The 24,156-nt window shown below is 40.3% G+C and overlaps 1 protein-coding gene and 1 non-coding gene across 2 annotated transcripts in view; one reads left to right on the forward strand and one right to left on the reverse strand.

Annotated features, from left to right (window-relative positions):
- Nucleotides 1-8,483: 8,483 nt before the first annotated feature.
- Nucleotides 8,484-8,553, reverse strand: trnaa-ugc (transfer RNA alanine (anticodon UGC)). The gene has a single exon. It is a non-coding gene; the product is annotated as a tRNA-Ala (tRNA).
- Nucleotides 8,554-11,965: 3,412 nt separating this feature from the next.
- LOC139376412 (unconventional myosin-Id) overlaps nucleotides 11,966-24,156 on the forward strand; it is a 123,872-nt gene continuing 111,681 nt past the window's right edge. The window contains exon 1 of the mRNA XM_071118980.1: nucleotides 11,966-12,515. Coding sequence (XP_070975081.1) covers nucleotides 12,421-12,515 — 95 coding nt within the window. The 5' untranslated portion in view covers nucleotides 11,966-12,420. The remainder of the gene's footprint in view (nucleotides 12,516-24,156) is intronic.

Here is a 24,156-nt window from a genome sequence, read left to right on the forward strand (position 1 = left end):
ATGAATATCCTAGTGGTCCAGATGCAGTATCTTCTCGGTGAAAACTGGCACCCAGTTTTCAGTCAGCTTTGTTGAACATCCAAAATTGAGTGAATCAAAACCTGGAGCAATCTGGACAACAGGTAAATGCAAACAAATCTATTAATATGTTTATCAATTGGATTAAAAGGCTAGATTTAAAGGTAACACTTTTAATGGCAAAATCTAAGCTGTAATGCATATCATTTTGTTCATCAATGAAACTGCCACAAGAATAGAAGTTATAATTAAATTTTACATTCAATTCTGCCTACTGACTGACAGTTATGAGTATCAGGGTTGGGGTAAATTCCAATTCCAGACAATTCAGAAAGCACACTGAAATTCCAAATCTCTTCAATGCTTTCAATGAGGACAATTTGGAATTGCGTTTGCTTTATGAATTGACTGGAATCTAAATGGAATAGACTCTAACACTGACAAGTATACTTTAAATAATGTATGTAAATTGATTTGACTTTAACCCTGTTGCTGGGGTGCCTATTTGCCTTCTGGGTGGCTGTCTCCTTTAGGGAAAACATCTGACTCTGTTATTGCCAAAAATAGTATGCAATGGCATGTAACACTTCACTTGCGAAGCCTCGTGAGGTGCAGTTGAAGTTTACATACTTAGGTTGGAGTCATTAACTTGTTTTTCAACCACTCCACACATTTCTTGTTAACAAACTATAGTTTTGGCAAGTCGGTTAGGACATCTACTTTGTGCTTGACACAAGTAATTTTTCCAACAATTGTTTATAGACAGATTATTTCACTTATAATTCACTATCACAATTCCAGTGGGTCAGAAGTTAACATACACTAAGTTGACTGTGCCTTTAAACAGCTTGGAAAATTCCAGAAAATTATGTCATGGCTTTAGTAGCTTCAATAGGCTAATTGACATCATTTGAGTCAATTGGAGATGTACCTTGATGTATTTCAAGGCCTACCTTAAAACTCAGTGCCTCTTTGCTTGACATCATGAGAAAATCAAAATAAATCAGCCAAATGCCTGAAGGTACCATGTTCATCTGTACAAACAATAGTACACAAGTATAAACACCATGGGACCACACAGCCATCATACCGCTCAGGAAGGAGACGCGTTCTGTCTCCTAGAGATGAACATACTTTGGTGCGAAAAGTGCAAATCAATCCCAGAACAACAGCAAAGGACCTTGTGAAGATGCTGGAGGAAACGGGTACAGAAGTATCTATATCCACAGTCAAATGAGTCCTATATCGACATAACCTGAAAGGCCGCTCGGCAAGGAAGAAGCCACTGCTCCAAAACCGTCATAAAAAAGCCAGACTACGGTTTGCAACTGCACATTGGGACAAAGATTGTACTTTTTGGAGAAATATCCTCTGGTCTGATGAAACAAAAATAGAACTGTTTGGGCATAATGACCATCGTTATGTTTGGAGGAGAAAGGGGAGGCTTGCAAGCCGAAGAACACCCTCCCAACCATGAAGCACGGGGGTGGCAGCATCATGTTGTGGGGATGCTTTGCTGCAGGAGGGATTGGTGCACTTCACAAAATAGATGGCATCATGAGGTAGGAACATTATGTGGATATATTGAAGCAACATCTCAAGACATCAGTCAGGAAGTTAAAGCTTGGTCGCAAATGGGTCTTCCAAATGGACAATGACCCCAAGCGTACTTCCAAAGTTGTGGCAAAATGGCTTAAGAACAACAAAGTCAAGGTATTAGAGTGGCCATCACAAAGCCCTGACCCCATCCTATAGAAAATGTGTGGGCAGAACTGAAAAAGCATGTGCGAGCAAGGAGGCCTACAAACCTGACTCAGTTACACCAGCTCTGGCAGGAGGAATGGGACAAAATTCACCCAACTTATTGTGGGAAGCTTGTGGAAAGCTACCCAAAACGTTTGACCCAAGTTAAAGAATTTAAAGAAAATGCTACCAAATACTTTAGTGTATTGTAACTTCTGACCCACTGGGATGTGATGAAAGAAACAAAAGCTGAAATAAATCATTCTCTCTACTATTATTCTGACATTTCACATTCTTAAAATAAAGTGGTGATCCTAACTGACCTAAGGCATTGAATTTTTACTTGGATTTAATGTCAGGAATTGTGAAAAACTGAGTTTAAATCTATTTGGCTAAGGTGTATGTAAACTTCCAACTTCAACTGTATTGGTCTGTGCATTGCCCAGTATTGGTCGGTCACATGAATGAAGCAAATGACTTGTCATTGTACAAGGGAACTTACGAGACTGCCCCGTTTGAGCTCATGATTAACATGTGTCCTATGATGCATTGAGTTGGATGGAACCTCTCCAGCGCGCTGATAATAAAGGATTATTTCATTTAAGATTGACTTAGAACGTCCCTGTGTAAGAATTCCCACAACAGTATATGTCAAAAAAAAAAAATATATATATATATATATATATATATATATCATGTTTACATAAGAATTCAGACCGTTTACTTTGTACTTTGTTGAAACACCTTTGGCAGCAATACAGCCTTGAGACTTCTTGAGTATGACGCTACAAGCTTGGCACACCTGTATTTGGGGAGTTTCTCCCGTTTTTCTCTGCAGATCCTCTCAAGCTTTGTCAGGTTCGATGGGGAGTGTCGCTGCACAGCTATTTTCAGGTATCTCCAAAGATGTTCGATTGGGTTCAAGTCCGGGCTCTGGCTGGGCCACTCAAGGACATTCAGAGACTTGTTCCGAAGCCACTCCTGCATTGTCTTGTCTGTGTGCTTAGGGTCGTTGTCCTGTTGGAAGTTGAACCTTCGCCCCAGTCTGAGGTTCTGAGCGCTCTGGAGCAGGTTTTCCGTTCATCTTTTCCTCGATCCTGACTAATGCAGTGTATGTCTTTTTGAATCAATTAAAGCTCTCGGTAACAACAAATAACAACATAATGAATACAGACAATCTGGTGTCTATTAATATCTTCCTCTCTGAGGTTGTGTGTGTATACACTCCATATACTCAGACATTTACCTGGCAAGACAGGACTCCTGCTTGGTCTGTCATTTTCGGCGGCTGTATAGTTGAGCCGTCCTGCTTCCTGAGGCGTTCCTCAAGGAAACCAGTAGAAGGACTGGCATCATCCTTGGGTGTACCATGCATCCTTGAAGATAAAAGTCTGTTATTTTTTTAAGACCCTTTGTGATTAATATGGCTAGGATTTGGTAAAACCAATCAAACAGTGTTACACTTTCAAGGGCTCCGTTTCGGTGGAAATAGCAGATAGCTTTAATTATCTAACGTAGAGCCTTTAGTATTTTATTTTCTGCCATTTAGTTTCATAGAGGTAGCTAATCACATATCTATGAATACCATAGATATTTGATGTTAATTTGAGCTTGCTCAACTGCTAGCGAAGAGACACATCGCAGAACCTCATCTCTCACAGACAGACATGTGAGTGCAAGTCCCACAAGTATTTGAGAAAGTGTTTAAATGATAACAAATTACTAACAGTGGATGAATAATTTGTTTTATTCATCCACTGTTAATTTCTTATAAATACCCCCTTCCTCAAATACGTATATTCAGTGGTGTAAAGTACTAAAGAAAAAATACTTGAAAGTACTACTTTTTGGGGTATCTTTACTTTACTATTTATATTTTTGACAACTTTTACTTCGCTACAATCCTAAAGAAAATTATGTACTTTCTACTCCATACATCTTCACTGAAACCCAAAGGTACTCGTTACATTTCTAATGCTTATCAGGACAGGAAAATGGTCAAATTCACACACTTATTGTATAAAAAAATCCCTGGTCATCCCTACTGCATCTGATCTGGCGGACTCATTAAACACATACTTCGTTTGTAAATTATGTCTGAGTGTTAGAATGTGCCCCTGGCTATCCGTAAATAAACAAATCTGGAAAATGATGCGGTCTGGTTTGCTTAATAAGGAATTTGAAATTATTTATACTTTTAATTTTGATAGTGTATATTTTAGCAATTACATTTCATTTTGATACTTAAGTATATTTGAGATGAGTAATGTAGGGTATGTAAACATTATATTAAGTGGCTAGTGAAACCTTTTTCCATCAATTTCCATTATTAAAGTGGCTGGAGTTGAGTCAGGGTGTTGGCAGCAGCCACTCAATGTTAGGCTGCTGTGGATGACGCCTCCATTAATGTTAACTCTCCTCTTTGTGGCACCTGACCACACGACTGAACAGTAGTCCAGGTGTGACAACTAGGGCCTGTAGGACTTGCCTTGTTGATAGTGTTGTTAAGAAGGCAGAGCATCGCTTTGTTATGGACAGACTTCTCCCCATCTTAGCTACTGGTGTATCAATATTTTTGACGATGACGGTTTACAATCCAGGGTAACTCCAAGCAGTTTAGTCACCTCAACTTGCTCAATTTCCACACGATAAGCAGTTGAGATTTAGGTTTAGTGATGATTTGTCCCAAATACAATGATTTTAGTTTTGGAAATATTTAGAACTATTCAAATTTTTTCTAGAAGTTTACTAAGGGTCGGTAACAGGCTGATTGGTCGGATATTTGAGCCAGTAAAGGGGGCATTACTATTCTTGGGTAGCGGAATTATTTTAGCTTCCATCCACGCCTGAGGGCACACACTTTCTAGTAGGCTTAAATTGAATATGTGGCAAATAGGAGTGGCAATATCGTCCGCTATTATCCTCAGTAATTTTCCATCCAGATTGTCAGACTCTGTGTCTTAGCATTGTTGATAGACAACAATCATTTTTTCACCTCGTCCATGCTGACTTTATGGAATTCAAAAGTACAATTCTTGTCTTTCATAATTTGGTCAGATATATATATATATACACTACTGGTGAAAATTTTTAGAACACCTACTCACTCAAGGGTTTTTATTTATTTATACTATTTTCTACATTGTAGAATAATAATGAAGACATCAAAGCTATGAAATAACACATATGGAATCATGTAGTAACCAAACAAGTGTTAAACAAATCAAAATATATGTTATATTTGAGATTCTTCAAATGGCCACCCTTTGCCTTGATGACAGCTTTGCACACTCTTGGCATTCTCTCAACCAGCTACCTGGAATGCATTTCAATTAACAGGTGTGCCTTGTTAAAAGTTAATTTGTGGAATTTCTTTCTTTCCTTAATGCGTTTGAGCCAATCAGTTGTGTTGTGACAAGGTAGGGAGCGTATACAGAAGATAGCATAATTTGGTAAAAAACCAAGTCCATATTATGGCAAGAACAGCTCAAATAAGCAAAGAGAAACGAAAGAGAAACGACAGAGAAAGGTCAGTCAATACGAAAAATTTCGAGAACTTTGAAAGTTTCTTCACAAACCATCAAGTGCTATGATGAAACTGTCTCTCATGAGGACCACCACAGGAATGGAAGACCCAGAGTTACCTCTTCTGCAGAGGATAAGTTCATTGGAATTACCAGCCTAAGAAATTTCAGCCCAAATAAACGCTTCACAGAGTTCAAGTAACAGACACATCTCAACCTCAACTGTTCAGAGGAGACTGTGTGAATCAGGCCTTCGTGGATGAATTGCTGCAAAGACACCACTACTAAAGGACACCAATAAGAAGAAGAGAGTTGGTTGGGCCAAGAAACAAGAGCAATGGAAATTAGACAGGTGGAAATCTGTCCTTTGGTATGATGAGTCCAAATTGGAGATTTTTGGTTCCAACCGCCTTGTCTTTGTGAGATGCGGTGTGGGTGAATGGATGATCTCCGCATGTATATTTCCCACCGTAAAGCATGGATGAGCAGGTGTTATGGTGTAGTGGTGCTTTGCTGGTGACACTGTCAGTGATTTATTTAGAATTAAAGGCATACTTAACCAACATGGCTACCACAGCATTCTGCAGTGATATGCCATCCCAGCTGGTTTGGACCAAGTTTTTCAACAGGGCAATTACCCAACACACCTCCAGGTTGTGTAAGGGCTATTTGACCAAGAAGGAGAGTGATGGAGTGCTGCATCATATGACCTGGCCTCCGCAATCGCCCGACCTCAACCAAATTGAGATGGTTTGGGATGATTCGGACCACAGAGTGAAAGAAAAGTAGCCAACAAGTGCTCAGCATATGTGAGAACTCCTTCAAGACGGTTGGAAAAGCATTCCAGGTGAAGCAGGTTGAGAGAATGCCAAGCATGTGCAAAGCTGTCAAGGTAAAGGGTGTCTATTTGAAGAATCTCAAATCTCAAATATATTTTTATTTGTTACTACATGATTCCATATGTGATATTTCATAGTTTGGATATCTTCCCTATTATTCTACAATGTAGAAAATAGTGAAAATAAATAAAAAGCCTTGAATGAGTAGGTGTTCTAAAACTTTTGACCGGTAGTGTACTAGGATGTGTAGTGTCAACGTTTGTTGCTGGCATGTCATACCTAAGTTTGTTTTTCCTGCCAATGAAAAGTAATTCAAGTAGTTGGCAATATCAGTCGGTTTTGTGGTGAATGAGCCATCGGATTCAAAGAATGATGGAGCCGAGTTAACCTTTTTTCCCAAAATGTAATTTAAGGTGCTCCAAAGCTTTTTACTATCACTCTTTGTATAATTTATTTTTGTTTCATAGTATAGTTTATTTTTATTAAGTTTAGTAAAAAAAAATCTTAATTTGAAGTACGTTTGCCAATCAGTTGGGCTGCCAGATTTATTTGCCATATCTTTTGCCTCATCCCTCTCAAGCATACAATTTTTCAATTCCTCATCAATCCAAGGGGATTTTACAGTCATTTTCTTAATGGGTGCATTTTTATTAGTAACTGGAGAAAGCAATTTCATAAATGCGTCAAGTGCAGCGTCTGGTTGCTCCTCATTACACACCACAGACCAGCAAATATTCTTAACATCATCAACATATGAATCACTACAAAACTTATTGTATGACCTCTTAGACACTATATTAGGCCCAGCCGTTGGAACTTTGGTTTTCCTAGATATGGCTACTATATTGTGATCACTACATCCTATGGATTTGGATACTGCTTTACATGTTTGCAGCATTAGTAAAGATGTGATCAATACATGTTGATGATTTAATTCCTGTGCTGTTTGTAAATACCCTGGTAGGTTGCCTGACAACCTGAACCAAGTTGCATACACTGGTTACAGTTTGACGTTTTTTTTCTTGATTGGGCAGCTTGATGAGAGCCAGTCAATATTTAAATCACCCAGAAAATATACTTCTCTGTTGATATCACATACATTATCAAGCATTTCACACGTCAATCAGAAACTGACTGTTAGCACTTGGTGGTCTAGAGCAGCTACCCACAAGAATGTCCTTAAGGTGAGGCAGATTAACCTGTAGCCATATTACTTCTACAGTATTTAACATGAGATCGTCTCTAAGCTTTACAGGAATGTGGTTCTGGCCGCAACACCGCCACTGTTGGCATTTCTGTCTTTTCAGTAGATGATATAACCATGTATTGCCACCACTGTATCATCAAAGGTATTATCTAAGTGAGTTTCAGAGACAGTCAGAATATGAATATCATCTGTTACAAGCAAGTTATTGACTTCATGGACCTTGTTTCCCAGGCTGCATATGTTAATATGGACAATTATTTTGCACTTTTCTGGGTTGCTTGATTGTTTTTAATGCATATCAGAACTAGACTTGCTCATGTTATTTATATTGTAGTGCAGGGTGAGATGCACAAAGTGGTGTTCCCTAGGGCACACCGCCGCAGTGCTAACAGTATAACTCTAGTTCAAAGGCTCTTGATTACTGCATACAATTGCTATAGGATCAACAGAGGTATTCAGGGCAATTAGGGGGACATAATTTAAGTTACTTACATTGTCAGCCAACACCCCTAGGATAATGTACATTTGATGCAGCAATATGATGACTCATAACAATGGTAGGGATTAACTGAGCTGGTCTTGGGTCATTGATGTCATTGTTTCAAAGCAGCCTTGAAATGCGTGGACAGAGTCGAGGAGCCAAGATGATTTGGATGGACTCCGTCATTCTTGTAGAGCATCTTCTGTTTCCAGAAGGAGTCAAAGTTATCTATAAAAGTGATTCCAGCAGAGCTACGGTAATCTTTTAGCCAGATGTGTAATGCCAGTAGCCTGCTTAATCTGTCACACCCGCGGCGACCCAACGATGGTACTGGACCTGAAATGATTGCCCATTTTTTGAGTCTTTAAATACTAAAATCAGTTCTTTAAAATACATTTTCAGATGTTCCGAGCTAGCACTCCTGATGTCATTTGACCCTACATGGACTACGACAGTGTCAGCTCCCGGCATCTGCTGTAGAACAGTCGAAAGCAGCCTTGTGATGTCCTGTGCTCCTGGGAGGCACAGGGTTTTTGCATTGGGAACCGAGATGTTTCTCACCATAGAGCTGCCGATGATGACAGCTGGTGATGTTGAATGGGCCGGTCTCTCAGGCAATCCAGAGCAATTTACAGTAGTGAGCGTATACATCTTCATATTTGTTTTTGTACTGGTCCTCCGTGGGAATCGAACCCACAACCCTGGCATTGCAAGTGCCATGCTCTACCAACTGAGCCACACAAATCTGTGGTGGCGCCATATCTTCTCAGGGTCCATAAGCATACCTCTGTTCCAAATTTATTAGGGACCTTAACCCTAATTGCTCTTGCAAGTTACTCTAGTGTCTGCTAAATATACTAAAATGTAAACATTTTACATGAATCTATCGCCGTGCCAAATTTTGTGCGAATTTATCACAAAATGCATAATTATTCCAGATTTTTCTGTTTAGAAGCTTGATTAAAAGATTCAGGGCTGTGCACAGACCTTTTTGGGGGCATTTTTATTTGTATTTATTTATTTAACCTTTATTTAACTAGGCAAGTCGGTTAACAAGAAATGTGTGGAGTGGTTGAAAAACGAGTTTTAATGACTCCAACCTAAGTGTATGTAAACTTCTGACTTCAACTGTGTGTGTGTGTTTCCAATATATATTTGCCCAAAAATATATGGGGGATTGGAAGTGATGCAGACAATTACACACTGATGGAAGCTACAATCTATCTGCAATATTAAAGCTGATCTACCCCTAAAAAAAAATGTAAAAAGGAGAAATGAAAACAGCGATTAATAAACATTAAAAACAAGATGTTTAATAAATACTTCATTAATTACATTTATTTTATTGTTGTAGCAAAAAGAAAGGTTTGATGAGTGCAATGCAATGAATTCCATAGGAAATACATACGGGTCATATTTGACCCACAAAGCATGAAAACTTGTGGGAGTGATGCAAAAACAATTTTTACATCAAAAATAAGAAATTAGAAAACTAAACTATAATGTTAAAGACACATTATTTAAGGAATTCCGGGAATTTTAGATGATGAAACTTTAAAGGATTTGTTTTCTGGCCAAACAAGTGGAGAAGGGGTCTTAAACATCTACCAGAAACAGTCTTAAAAGGTATTAGAAATACATCAAAACACAATAATGTTGAAGTAAAAGTCCCCTGCAAACTACACTGAACAAAAATATAAATGCAACATGTAAAGTGTTGGTCCCGTGTTTCATGAGCTGAAATAAAAGATCCCAGAAATGTTCCAGTCCCATAAAAAGCTTATTTCTCAAAAGAAATTTGCTCAAATTTGGGCCAAGTGAAATCCATAGGGCCTAATGAATTTATTTCAATTCAATGATTTCCTCCTATAAATTGTAACTCAGTAAAATCTTTGAAATTGTTGCATGTTGTGTTTATATTTTTGTCCAGTATAATATCAACACATATATTTAGTTTTGAAGAAATTATTTGTCCTCTGAAAGTGTAAGAAACATTGCCTTGTGCCTTGTAATTCCATTACAAAACCCCAGATCTTTAAGATATTTTCTAATTTCTCTCCGTCATGAGGAAGGAGGATAATGAAAGTTGACTGTAGTAACAAGTAGAGGTAGACCTACCACTTCGTTAAAGTATTTTTACTGATATCAAGTTTGTTTATAAATTACTATGTGATTAAAACTCTTAATTCTGTAACCAAATCGGTAAAGGAATTACTGTAATTTAATTAGCTACAATGGGAAATCGTAGTAGTCATAAACCACAGTTAGGTCACCTGCGACTGTCCTCCAACTGGCATACTGTTATGTTCCGCTAATAACTTTTTTTATTTTCTTTTTTTGTCATCTGGTGGTCACAGTGAGACTGTGAAAACAGTTTGGACAACCCCTCTCTCTCTCTCTCTCTCTCGCTCGCTCACTCGCTCGCTCTCTCTCGCTCGCTCTCTCCACTTCATGTCACCTCTCCTGGCTATTACTGACACCAACCACCATGATACCTACCCTCTTTCATTTACTGTAACAAGAATCCTCACCCACTGAGCACCGACCGACACCGGACATCCATGGATGTTACAAAGTACTTGAAATTTGGCCAGTCCTCCCTGGCAGAACCATTTATAGACGTCTATGTTTCATAAGTTTGGACAGAAAAGTATAGCACAACAGTACAGTACAGTACAGTACAGTAGGGTATAATGTACTGTATTATACTGTACTGAACATATCTACTGTACTGTAAGGAACTCTACTCTGTGTTGTGCTGTGCTGTACTGTACTGTGATGTCCAAACTTGTGAAACATAGACGTCTATGATTATTTCAGATTTGGTCTGGTCCGGAACAACCAACTGTGGTCTTGTTTGTGAGCAGAGATCAATACAATAATAGCCCGTGTGTGGAATAACCAAATATGCAAAATAAGGATATTGCATATTTCTACCTTTGTGTACTTATTCAGGATACATCACCATAAAGAGAATAATATTAATATCCATAATTATGCATTTCTGTATAGTACAGATCAGGGACCCATGATGTAATTCTGTTACCCGATGTAAATCCACTTCGACTACTCTAGTACAATATCCAAACAATGTGTTTTTTTCAAACTCAAGGTGTCATGTCAACGCTGACACCCCATTCTTTCTGCAGACATCTTTTCATCTTAATTCAAAGCTGTGAGTGCATAAAAAAAACAGAGGGAGATTTTACCCAAATTCTGTTACCAAACTTTGCATTTGCACAATTATTCCAGTAAATGTGTTTTTGTGAAGATTTGTGTTCAATTGTTCAAAGTAGCTATTGTGCATAGAGTTGGTTTGTTAAGCTTTTAAATGAGTGGTTTTTGTTTGGCAAACATTTTAAAGTGAACAATCGGATTCCTTTACAGTGGAACTGCCGAGAGGCAAAAGGCACCAGCAAAAATACTTCCCGCATGTGACGTTCAGAATAACGACGTGTTAGTTGATACTGTATATCACTAAGACAGGCCTTCTGCATTTCAATACGATTACAGTACAGTAGTAAGATATTATAAATGAATACCTCTCTGAAACACAAGATGGCATACTAGCGTATACAATTGCCATTAGTAGGCAGATTGCAGCAGCATCAGTGAAGTGATAAACCAGATTGTACCGCAGCATCAGCTGTCTCTCGTAAACCTATGTATTGAGTTTGAGTTTGGCAATGTTCAGTAGGCCTACTTCCAAGAAACTATAAGTGTTTTTGTCATATGTTCATCCTCATCTTATACATGGTCAGATAGTGGTCCAAATTCTGTGACAGGGAGTTGAGTTAGTTTAACAATTTGTTATATTTATTAAGCTATGTCTTTTTAAATCTTATTATTTTTGACACACATAAAGTACCCAATGTCACAAATGGTAGGCCTGCATGTAAGATAAATTGTAGGCAATGAATGTTTCCTTATATGGTATCATTATAGGGCATCATTTGAGGCCATGACCGTACCTGAATTTTCTTTGGAGAACTCGTCAAAATGACTCGCCATCCCCGAGAAATTTACTAAACTGTTCAGTATTGGTTTTGGGGGATTTGGGTAATATTTTCAAATTTACACACCAGACACGTTCAGAAGGAGGAGCGTCGGGAGGCGGGTGGGATTCTATTCGTATGTATAAAGTCGAGACGAGAAATTCAAGGAAAGGGCTCTATGGATAGGCGTTAGTGTAACCATATCTTCTCGCCGAAAGCAACAAGTCTGTCTGGATGTGAATTCATATTCTGGAATAACCATTACTTTTTCAAACCGGGTAGAGTAATGAGTTTAAAAAAAAAAAATGATATACGTTTTGCTATTGGTTTAGTTTGGCTGTTTTGTGTCGTTTCCTAACGTGCTTATTTGTTCAGCTTACTCAAAATGAGTAAAACAAATAACAATGTATGACGCGTACTGCTGATTAGACGAACGAAGACCATGCTCATCGATCATTTAGCGCTTGAATCGGTGAACTGACGAGCTCACCATCGTTTACCTGGTGTGGCGGAGGAGCACTTCGCTTCAAAACAGTGAAGTTTTCTTTTATAAAAAAAAAATATAGAGATATTTTCCCCTGACCCGATATTTTTTGGGGGACCAAAATACAACATGGCAGAACACGAGAGTCTGGAGTTTGGAAAGGCTGACTTTGTTCTTCTGGACAGCGTTTCTTTGGAGGAATTCATGGCTAACCTAAAGCTCAGGTAGGCAGTGGCGTCCACGGTCGTTCACCTTTGCAGTGTCAGTGAGACTAATATATATATATATATATATATATATATATATATATATATATTAGGCGCAGCCTAGCCTACTGTAGTCTACTGTAAGGACCAGCGTGGTTCATAAAAATCATGTTACCTTGTATGCTTTTGATAGCGTTAAGCCTAAATAATGATACTTGTTTTATTTTCATTAGATTGGACCCGTGTGTTTAGGACTGAGACTGACTAATGTATGAGTGGTTTCCAAGCACCGGAGGTGCTTGAGTGCTTGCTGCTCATTTTGACAGGTCAGAGTTACATTGTTATTTAGAGGTTCGTTGTTGCAATGAACTGTTGCACTTGCAGTGCTACATTCTTACACCACACCTTACGAGAAAATGGTATGAGTTGTTTAGCTTGTTTTGTCAGACTGCCAGTACCACAGCCCGTAAACTACTATTGAATGAGTGTGTAATTGGAATGGCATTAACGTTCCATTATGGAGTGTACATCTAACAGAGCAACTTTGTTTGTCATTGTCATTTCACTGTGGGAACAAGGAACAGCAGTTTTATTTCTTGGCCTTTACTACAGGAATGTAGTATCATGTGAGAACTATTCCTCATGTTTTGTTTGCGTACATTTATTATTTTGACTATTCATCCACTGCAGGTCAGACAGAACAATGGGCATTGTTTCCTATTGGAACCTGTTCTGACAGGACACTGAGGGGCATTCCTCTGAGATGTTGTCTTTGTCAGACTGGTAATTCTATGAGCCATGCTGTGTGTGAATGGGGCTCCACCCAGAGAATCACAGTGCTCCCATTTGAAAAGCATCATCTGAACAAACAGATCGCCCTAGGCTATTTTGCATCCTGAGTGGTTTCAGTGGGTTGATGTCGTTTGGGGAGGTGAATGTGGTAGAGATTTGAAGTCACTCACTTCCCTTGTCCTCTGTGCTTGTCCTCTGCTGCAGCTGCATGCAACTTTGCATGTGGTTTCTGACACCCCCATCTAATGTCAGGGTGGGGACGTGTGGATGGGAGGCATTTTTTTATGTAATAGTAGGCCTATTCCTGTTTGACTTGAATATGGACAGATTTGATTCTAGTAGAATTCTCCCAAATGCTTTTCTGACAATACAGTGAAATGATTCTGAACAGTTGTAGGGTCGTTCCACCTCCAAAAACACAAGAAAGAGGATTTTGACACCCACCATCTCAGATTGTTCTGAAATCGTTTTTTGTTGTTGTTAGAAACAGATAAGATTAGCATTACTTCAACATTATTTTGTTGAAATGTAATTTGATCTCTAAGAAACTAATTGCACCCAAATTGGCTATTTTAATTTATGGGATTCATATAATATTCAATAAATATAGTAACTGACATTTGATTTGGACTACACTTTATTTCTAACTATGACTTAGAATCCAAAGAAATGGACAAAGTCCCACACCAATCCCACCCCAACAAAAAGTATATAGTGTCAGTTTGTCTGTGTCTGACAAGTAGTATGGAGCTGAGGGTCGGAGTATTGTTTCTTCATCCAATGTAATTTATTCTTTGATTTATTTTTCTCCTGTTCAGAGAAATTAGTCATTGAAGTTGTTAGGTTTATGTCCCATCCAACATCCAGATATTGGCAGGTTTTTTGTCCCCCCTCCCTCAATGTGAAGGAATAACCAGTCTATGGACAACTCAATGATGTTACTTATAGATTATTATATATATTTTTTTTTGGGGGGGGGGGGTTCTCGTCAGACACAGAACTGATGCTATATCCATGTGCGTCTTTTTACCATTTCTTTGAATTCCTCATATCTTACTCATTGTTAGAAAAAAGTTTGGGGCAAATCGGTTGTTAGGTTCTATAATGATTGCATATTATATGTATGAATCCTACAAATTAAAATGGCCAATTTGGGTGCAATCAGGTACCTTCATTTCTCAGATCAAATTATAATTCCGCAAAATAATGTTGCCGGAGTGCTTATCTGTTTCTAACAACAACAAAAAAACTATTTCAAAAAATCTGAGATGGTGGGTGACATGGCTTGCTGAAATGACCCTGTAGTCGGTTTTCCTGAGCACCTCTTGCATACATCTGAGAGAAAGAGGTGAAGCGAGAGGTTTATATTTTTGTATGTAGGTCAATGAGAGCGTGTTGAATTTGGTCAACACTAATTTGCTACGTGAGGCTTATTTGATAAAAAATAAGTTTCATAGTGGTCAGGTTGTTACGAATGCTCTGATATAAGTGGACACACGTGGCATTTTGTCAACTTAAAAAACCCAGACTTTATATCAGAGTTTTGCCTGTTGTCATAGAGGTAGATAGAGGACTCATGGATATAACCCATTTTCACATGGACATTGCCATTGAGGGCCTCCACCATTTTTTAAAAGTAGTCAACTGGGTGGGGATTCCTATGATTTGGGAGCAGTCAGCCAATGAATATGAACATGTACTGCTTTATAATCCTCAATGGTGCTGCTCATGCTGTCACAAACACTATAATAGCACAGATACAAAGATGAGTCCTGTATCTATCTCTATGGCCTGTTCTTTACACAAATCTGCCCTCTCATTGGCTAGAGTGATCCCACCTGATCTCGCCTCCTTCCGCCTGCCTTCCATCTTTGAGGACATTGTTAGAGCGGTCACTCGAATATCTTGTCAATATAATAGAAAAACTTTGACTACATAAAAGTGCAACTCACACTTATTGCTGACAACCATTTCAATTAAGGACACCTTGAGCTGTTTGATATATAGGAGTAATAGCATTGGGCTGAATTTTAGCTTACATGGCCATCTTTTAGACTTTTAGGCTTATGGAAAGTATTTATAATGTTATGGTAATGGCAGAGAACCAGACTTCAGGATCTATAGTTTCCTGAATATTAGGAATATAGCTTACCAACAGATCTTATTTTCTAGGTGGCCTCTCCAATATTTGTAGCTGCACAAATAAACAAATAACTTGACATCCTGCAATGGGTCTCATGTAATAACCAAGAAAGTGTTAATCAAATCAAAATATATTTTATATTCTTCCAAGTAGCCACCCTTTGCCTTGACAGCTTTGCACACTCTTGGCATTCTCTCAACCAGCTTCACCTGGAATGCTTTTCCAACAGTCTTGATGGATTTCCCACACTTTTCCTTCACTCTGCGGTCCAAATCATCCCAAACCATCTCAATTGGGTTGAAGTCGGGAGATTGTGGAGGCAAGGTCATCTGTTGCAGCACTCCATCATCCTTCTTGGTCAAATAGCCCTTACACAGCCTGGAGGTGTGTTGGGTTATTGTCCTGTTGAAAAACAAATGATAGTCCCACAAAGCGCAAACCAGATGGGATAGCGTATCGCTGCAGAATGCTGTGGTGTGCCATTAAGTGTGCCATGAATTCTAAATAAATCACAGACAAATCAGTGTCACCAGCAAAGCACCATCACACCTCATCCTCCATGCTTCACGGTGGGAACTACACATACAGAGATCATCCGTTCACCTACTCTCACAAAGACACGGTGGTTGGAACCAAAAATCTCAAATTTGGACTCATCAAACCAAAGGACAGATTTAAACCGGTCTAATGTCCATTGCTCGTGTTTTTCTTGGTCCACGCAAGTCTCTTCTTATTGGTGTCCTTTTTAGTAGTGGTTTCTTTGCAGCAATTCAACCATGAAGGCCTGATTCACACAGTCTCCTCTGAACAGTTGATGTTGAGATGTCTGTTACTTGGACTCTGTGAAGCATTTTTGTTCTGCAATTTCTGAGGCTGGTAGCTCTAGTGAACTTAACCTCTGCAGAAATGGTAACTCTGGGTCTTCCTTTCCTGTGGCGGTCCTCATGAGAGCCAGTTTCATCAACGCTTTTTGGTTCCACATTGACTGACCTTCATGTCTTTTAAGTAATGATGGGCTGCTTATTGCTTATTGCTTATTTGAGCTGTTCTTGCCATAATATGGACTTGGCTTTTTTACAAAATAGGCCTATCTTCTGTATACCACCCCTACCTTGTTACAACACAACTGATTGGCTGAAATGCATTAGGAAGGAAGGAAATTTCACAAATGAACTTTTAACAAGGCACACATGTCAATTGAAATGCATTCCAGGTGACCTACACCATCAAGCTAGTTGAGAGAATGAAAAGTGTGCCAAGGTGTCAAGGAAAGGGTGGCTGCTTTGAAAAATCTCAAATATAAAATATATTTGGATTTAACACTTTTTTTGGTGACTACATAGTTCCATATGTGTTATTTATAGTTTTGATGTCTTCACTATTATTCTACAATGTAACAAATAAAGAAAAAACATTAAATGAGTAGGGGTGTCTAAACTTTTTACTGGTACTGTATATACTGAACAAAAATATAAATGCAACATGCAACAATTTCAACAATTTTACTGTTCATATAAGGAAATCAGTCAAATGAAATAAATGCTGTAGGCCCTAATCTATGTATTTCCTCGACTCACCTGTACCCCCTCACATTGACTCGGTACCGGTACCCCTTGTACACTCAGCAAAGAGAAACGTCCTCACTGTCAACTGCGTTTATACATGTGTAAATATTTGTATGAACATAACAAGATTCAACAACTGTGACAAACTGAACAAGTTCCGCAGACATGTGACTAACAGAAATGTAATAATGTGTGTCTGAACAAAGGTGGGGTCAAAAAGTAACAGTCAGTATCTGGTGTGGCCACCAGCTGCATTAAGTACTGCAGTGCATATCCTCCTCATGGACTGCACCAGATTTGACAGTTCTTGTTGTGAGATGTTGCCCCACTCTTCAACCAAGATACCTGCAAGTTCCCGGAAATTTCAGGGGGGAATCGTCCTTGCCCTCACCCGCTGATCCAACAGGTCCCAGACGTGCTCAATGGGATTGAGATCCGGGCTCTTCGCTGGCCGTGGCAGAACACTGACGTTGCAGGAACGAGCAGTATGGCTGTTGACATTGCCATGCTGGAGGGTCATGTCAGGATGAGCCTGCAGGAAGGGTACCACATGAGGGAGGAGGATGTCTTCTGTAACGCACAGCATTGAGATTGCCTGCAATGACAACAAGCTCAATCCGATGATGCTGTGACACACTGCCCCAGACCATGACGGACCCTCCACCTCCAAAACGATCCCGCTCCAGAGTACAGGGCTCGGTGTAACGCTCATTCCTTCGACGATAAATGCGACTCAGACCATCACCCCTGGTGAGACAAAACTGTGACTTAGCAGTGAAGAGCACTTTTTGCCAGTCCTGTCTTGTCCAGCAACGGTGGGTTTGTGCTAGAGGTCGACCGATTATGATTTTTCAACGCCGATGCCGATTTATTGGAGGACCAAAAAAACCAATACCGATTAATCGGCCGATGACAATTACAACAATACTGAATGAACACTTTTATTTTAACTTAATATAATACATCATAAATCAATTTAGCCTCAAGTAAATAATGAAACATGTTCAATTTGGTTTAAATAATGCAAAAACAAAGTGTTGGAGAAGAAAGTAAAAGTGCAATATGTGCTATGTAAGAAAGCTAACGTTTCAGTTCCTTGCTCAGAACATGATAACATATGAAAGCTGGTGGTTCCTTTTAACATGAGTCTTCAATATTCCCAGGTAAGAAGTTTTAGGTTGTAGTTATTATAGGAATATTTCTCTCTATACCATTTGTATTTCATGAACCTTTGACTATTGGATGTTCTTATAGGCACTTTAGTATTGCCAGTGTAACAGTATAGCTTCCGTCCCTCTCCTCGCTCCTCCCTGGGCTCGAACCAGCAACACAACGACAACAGCCACCATCGAAGCAGCGTTACTCATGCAGAGCAAGGGGGACAACTACTAGAAGGCTCAAAGCGAGTGACGTTTGAAACGCTATTAGCGCGAGCTAACTAGCTAGCCATTTCACTTCGGTTACACCAGCCTCATCTCGGGAGTTGATAGGCTTGAAGTCATAAACAGCGCAATGCACGCACAACAAAGAGCTGCTGGCAAAACGCATGAAAGTGCTGTTTGAATGAATGTTTACGCGCCTGCTTCTGCCTACCACCACTCAGTCAGATACTTAGATACTTGTATGCTCAGTCAGATTATATGCAACGCAGGACACGCTAGATAATATCTAGTAATATCATCAACCATGTGTAGTTAACTAGTGATTATGATTGATTGTTTTTTATAAGATAAGTTTAATGCTAGCTAGCAACCAGGCCTAGCCAATCATAATTCGTTTTTCTCCTCAAAAGGGCTTTATTGCAGACAGAAATACTCCACACAACTGAACATTTCAGAGTGGCCTTTTATTGTCCCCAGCACAAGGTGCACCTGTGTAATGATCATGCTGTTTAATCAGCTTCTTGATATGCCACACCTTTCAGGTGGCTGGACTATATTGGCAAATGAGAAATGCTCACAAACCTGGATGTAAACTAATTTGTACACAATTTGAAATAAGCTTTTTCTGCATTTGGAAAATATCTGGGATCTTTTATTTAATTTCATGAAACATACGACCAACTCTTTACATGTTGCATTAATATTTTTGTTCAGTGTATACTGTATGGCTGCAAATATTGAGACATCTTAATAATGCACTAAATCGCAGATGTGGTACATCATTGCTCCCATGTTATTATACATCATTAAATACATTGAGGGAAAAAATACAGACTGTAGCCTACAACTAGGAAAATAGAACTCAATTGAATCAATCAAATGTATTTATAAAGCCCCTTTTACATCAGTAGATGTGACAAAGTGTTATACAGAAACCCAGCATAAAACCCCAAACAGCAAGCATTGCAGATGTAGAAGCACAGTGGCTAGGGAAACCTAGAGAAACCTAGGAACCAGGCTCGAGGGGTGGCCGATCCTCTTCTGGCTGTGCCAGGTGGAGATTATAAGAGTACATGGCCATTAAGGCCAGATTGTTCTTCAAGATGTTCATAGGTGACCAGCAGGGTTGTAGATGGTCCTAGGAGTAAATGACAATTGGCTTTTTGAGAGAGCAGATGCTGTAGAGAGAGTGTGGAAACAGCAGGTCCGGTATAATGTAGCACTTCTGGTGAACAGGTCAGGGTTCAATAGCCGCAGGCAGAACAGTTTAAACTGGAGCAGCAGCACAACCAGGTGGACTGGCGACAGCGAGGAGTCATCAGGCCAGGTAGTTCTGAGGCATGGTCTTAGGGCTCAGGTCCTCCGGTAGGGGAGGGAGAGTAAGTTAGAGGGAGCATACTTCAATTCAGACAGGACAACAGATAAGACAGGAGAATATAACAGACTGACCCTAGCCCACTCTGGTCAAGCAGGCAGGATATAACCCCACCCACTCTGCCAAAGTACAGCCCCCACACCCCTAGAGGGATATCTTCAGACCACCAAGTTACTACCCTGAGACCAGGCTGTGTATAGCCCACGAAGATCTCCCCCACCGCAGAAGCCCGAGGGGGTGCAAAACCAGACAGGAAGATCACGTCTGATTCAAGTGACGCACCCCTCCTAGGTATGACATGGAAGAGCACTAGTAAGCCCCTGTAATCGGGTCAGAGGCAGAGAATCCCAGTGGAGACGGCCAGGCAGAGACCGCAAGGGCAGTTCTTTGCTCCAAGTGCCTTGCCATTCACCTTTGCACGCCTGGGCCAGACTACACTCAATCATAGGATCTACTGAAGAGATGAGTCTTCAATAAAGACTTAAAGGTCGACCGAGTCTGCTTCTTTCACGTGGATAGGCAGACCATTCCATGACAATTGAGTTCTATAGGAGAAAGCCCTGCCTCCAGCTGCTTGCTTAGAAATTCTAGGCACAATAAGGAGGCCTGCGTCTTGTGACCATAGCGTACTTATAGATATGTACGGCAAGACCAAATCGAAGCGATAGGTAGGAGCAAGCCCATGTAATGCTTTGTAAGTTCGAAGTAATACCTTGAAATGAGCCCTAGCCTTAACAGGAAGCCAGTGTAGAAAGGCAAGCACTGGAGTAATATGATCAAATTGTTTGGTTCTAGTCAAGATTCTAGCAGCTGTGTTTAGCTCTAAGTTTATTTAGTGCTTTATCTGGGTAGTCGGAGAATAGAGCATTGCAGTAGTCTAATCTAGAAGTGACAAAAACAGATTTCTACATAATTTTTGGACAAAACTTTTACAAAGATGGGGGGAAAAAAGCTGTCTTTGAAATATTCTTCATATGTTCGTCAAAAGAGAGATCATTGTCAAGAGTAACGCTGAAGTCCTTCTGTTTTATTTTAGACGACTACATCATCAAGATTAATTGTCAGATCCAACAGCAGATCTCTTTGTTTCTTAGGACCTAGAACTAGCATCTCTGTTTTGTCCGAGTTTAAAAGTAAATGATTTGCCGCCATCCACTTCCGTATGTCTGAAACAGAGGCTTCCAGGGTAAACAATTTTAGGGCTTCACATCTTTCATCGAAATGTACAGCTGTGTGTCATCCGCATTGCAGTGAAAGTTGATGTTTTCCGAATGACATCATTGAGGTAGAATATATAGTGAAAACAATATGGGTCCTAAAACGGAATCCTGATTCCACGGAGACAAACAGATATCTTTCAGACAGATAAGATCTAAACCAGGCAAGAACTTGTCCGTGTAGACCAGTTAGGGTTTCCAATCTCTCCAAAAGAATGTGGTGATCGATAGTACTCCTTGACCTTAGTGCTGCTTTTGACACTAAGGTCTAAGACCAGACTGAAGCGTTTAGTATACGTTAGTTGTCTTCAGGAAGGCAGTGAGTTTCTTCGCAACCGCTTTTACATATTTTTTTTTGATGAATGGGAGAGTCGATATCGGCCGATAAGTTTTTAAAAACATTTTCCAGGTCAAGTTTTGGCTTTTTCAAGAGAGGCTTTATTTCTTCCACTTTTAGTGAATTTGGTACACATCCGGTGGATAGGGAGCCATTTATTATATTCAACATATGAGGGCCAAGCACAGGAAGTAGCTCTTTCAGTAGTTTAATTGGAATAGGGTCCAGTATGCAGCTTGATGGTTTAAAGGCCACTACTATTTTCATGAATGTGTCAAGAGATACAGGTTTAAAAAACTTGAGTGTCTCCATTGATCCTAGGTCCTGACAGACTCCGGACAACTGAATTTTGGAGAAATACGCAGATTCAAAGAGGAGTCCGTAATTTGCTTTCTAATGAATGAACATTGAATTGATTTCAATATTTTTTAAATATAGGCTCAGCCTATACAATAGGCTATTTATATTTTAATGCAGTCATCTCTGTTTTCATTTGAAGCATCTTTTATCCTTCTCTTGATTCTAACAATTGCAAATACATTGGTAACTATGTACATTGCATTTGAATGGTATTCAGACCCCTTCACTTTTCTGCATTTTGTTACGTTACAGCCTCATTCTAAATTGAATTAATTATTTTCCTTATCATTCTACACACAATAGTCCATAATGACAAAGCAAAAACATATTTTTGTTGACATTTCTTCAAATATACACTGCTCAAAAACATAAAGGGAACACTAAAATAACACATCCTAGATCTGAATGAATGAAATATTCTTATTAAATACTTTTTTCTTTACATAGTTGAATGTGCTGACAACAAAATCACACAAAAATTATCAATGGAAATCAAATTTATCAACCCATGGAGGTCTGGATTTGGAGTCACACTCAAAATTAAAGTGGAAAGGCTGATCCAACTTTGATGTAATGTCCTTAAAACAAGTCAAAATGAGGCTCAGTAGTGTGTGTGACCTCCACATGCCTGTATGACCTCCCTACAACGCCTGGGCATGCTCCTGATGAGGTGGCAGATGGTCTCCTGAGGGATCTCCTCCCAGACCTGGACTAAAGCATCCACCAACTCCTGGACAGTCTGTGGTGCAACGTGGCATTGGTGGATGGAGCGAGACATGATGTTCCAGATGTGCTCAATTGGATTCAGGTCTGGGGAACGGGCGGGCCAGTCCATAGCATCAATGCCTTCCTCTTGCAGGAACTGCTGACACACTCCAGCCACACGAGGTCTAGCATTGTCTTGCATTAGGAGGAACCCTTGGCCAACCGCACCAGCATATGGTCTCACAAGGGGTCTGAGGATCTCATCTCGGTACCTAATGGCAGTCAGGCTACCTCTGGCGAGCACATGGAGGGCTGTGCGGCCCCCCAAAGAAATGCCACCCCACACCATGACTGACCCACCGCCAAACCGGTCATGCTGGAGGATGTTGCAGGCAGCAGAACGTTCTCCACGGCGTCTCCAGACTCTGTCACGTCTGTCACATGCTCAGTGTGAACCTGCTTTCATCTGTGAAGAGCACAGGGCACCAGTGGTGAATTTGCCAATCTTGGTGTTCTCTGGCAAATGCCAAATGTCCTGCACGGTGTTGGGCTGTAAGCACAACCCCCACCTGTGGACGTCGGGCCCTCATACCACCCTCATGGAGTCTGTTTCTGACTGTTTGAGCAGACACATGCACATTTGTGGCCTGCTGGAGGTAGGGCAGGGCTCTGGCAGTGCTCCTCCTGCTCCTCCTTGCACAAAGGCGGAGGTAGCGGTCCTGCTGCTGGGTTGTTGCCCTCCTACGGCCTCCTCCACGTCTCCTGATGTACTGGCCTGTCTCCTGGTAGCGCCTCCATGCTCTGGACACTATGCTGACAGACACAGCAAACCTTCTTGCCACAGCTCGCATTGATGTGCCATCCTGGATGAGCTGCACTACCTGAGCCACTTGTGTGGGTTGTAGACTCCGTCTCATGCTACCACTAGAGTGAAAGCACCGCCAGCATTCAAAAGTGACCAAAACATCAGCCAGGAAGCATAGGAACTGAGAAGTGATCTGTGGTCGCCACCTGCAGAACCACTCCTTTATTGGGGGTGTCTTGCTAATTGCCTATAATTTCCACCTGTTGTCTATTCCATTTGCACAACAGCATGTGAAATGTATTGTCAATCAGTGTTGCTTCCTAAGTGGACAGTTTGATTTCACAGAAGTGTGATTGACTTGGAGTTACATTGTGTTGTTTAAGTGTTCCCTTTATTTTTTTGAGCAGTGTATATAAAAAAAAATATTCAGACCCTTTGCTGTGAGACTCGAAATTGAGCTCTGGTGCATCCTGTTTCCATTGATCATCCTTGAGATGTTTCTATAACTTGATTGGTGTCCACCTGTGGTAAATTCAATTGACTGGACATAATTTGGAAAGACACACACCTGTGTATATACACAGGTGTGTGTCTTTCCAAATTATGTCCAGTCAATTGAATTTACCACAGGTGGACACCAATAAGGTCCCACAATCGACAGTGCATGTCAGAGCAAAAACCAGGAATTGTGAATTGTCCCAATTGTCTGTAGAGCTCAGAGACAGGGTTGTGTTGGCACAGATCGGGGGAAGGGTACCAGAACATTTATGCAGCTTTTAAGTTCCCCAAGAACATAGTGGCCTCGCTCATTCTTAAATGGAAGAGGTTTGGAACCACCAAGACAGAGCTGGCCAAACTGAGCAATCAGGGGAGAAAGGCCTTTGTCGGGGAGGTGACCAGGAACACGATGGTCACTCTGAAAGAGCCGCAGAGTTCCACTGTGGATGGGAGAACCTTCAAGAAGGACAAGCATCTCTG

The sequence above is a fragment of the Oncorhynchus clarkii genome, chromosome 20, assembly GCF_045791955.1.
Source record: "Oncorhynchus clarkii lewisi isolate Uvic-CL-2024 chromosome 20, UVic_Ocla_1.0, whole genome shotgun sequence".
Classification (NCBI taxonomy): domain Eukaryota; kingdom Metazoa; phylum Chordata; class Actinopteri; order Salmoniformes; family Salmonidae; genus Oncorhynchus; species Oncorhynchus clarkii.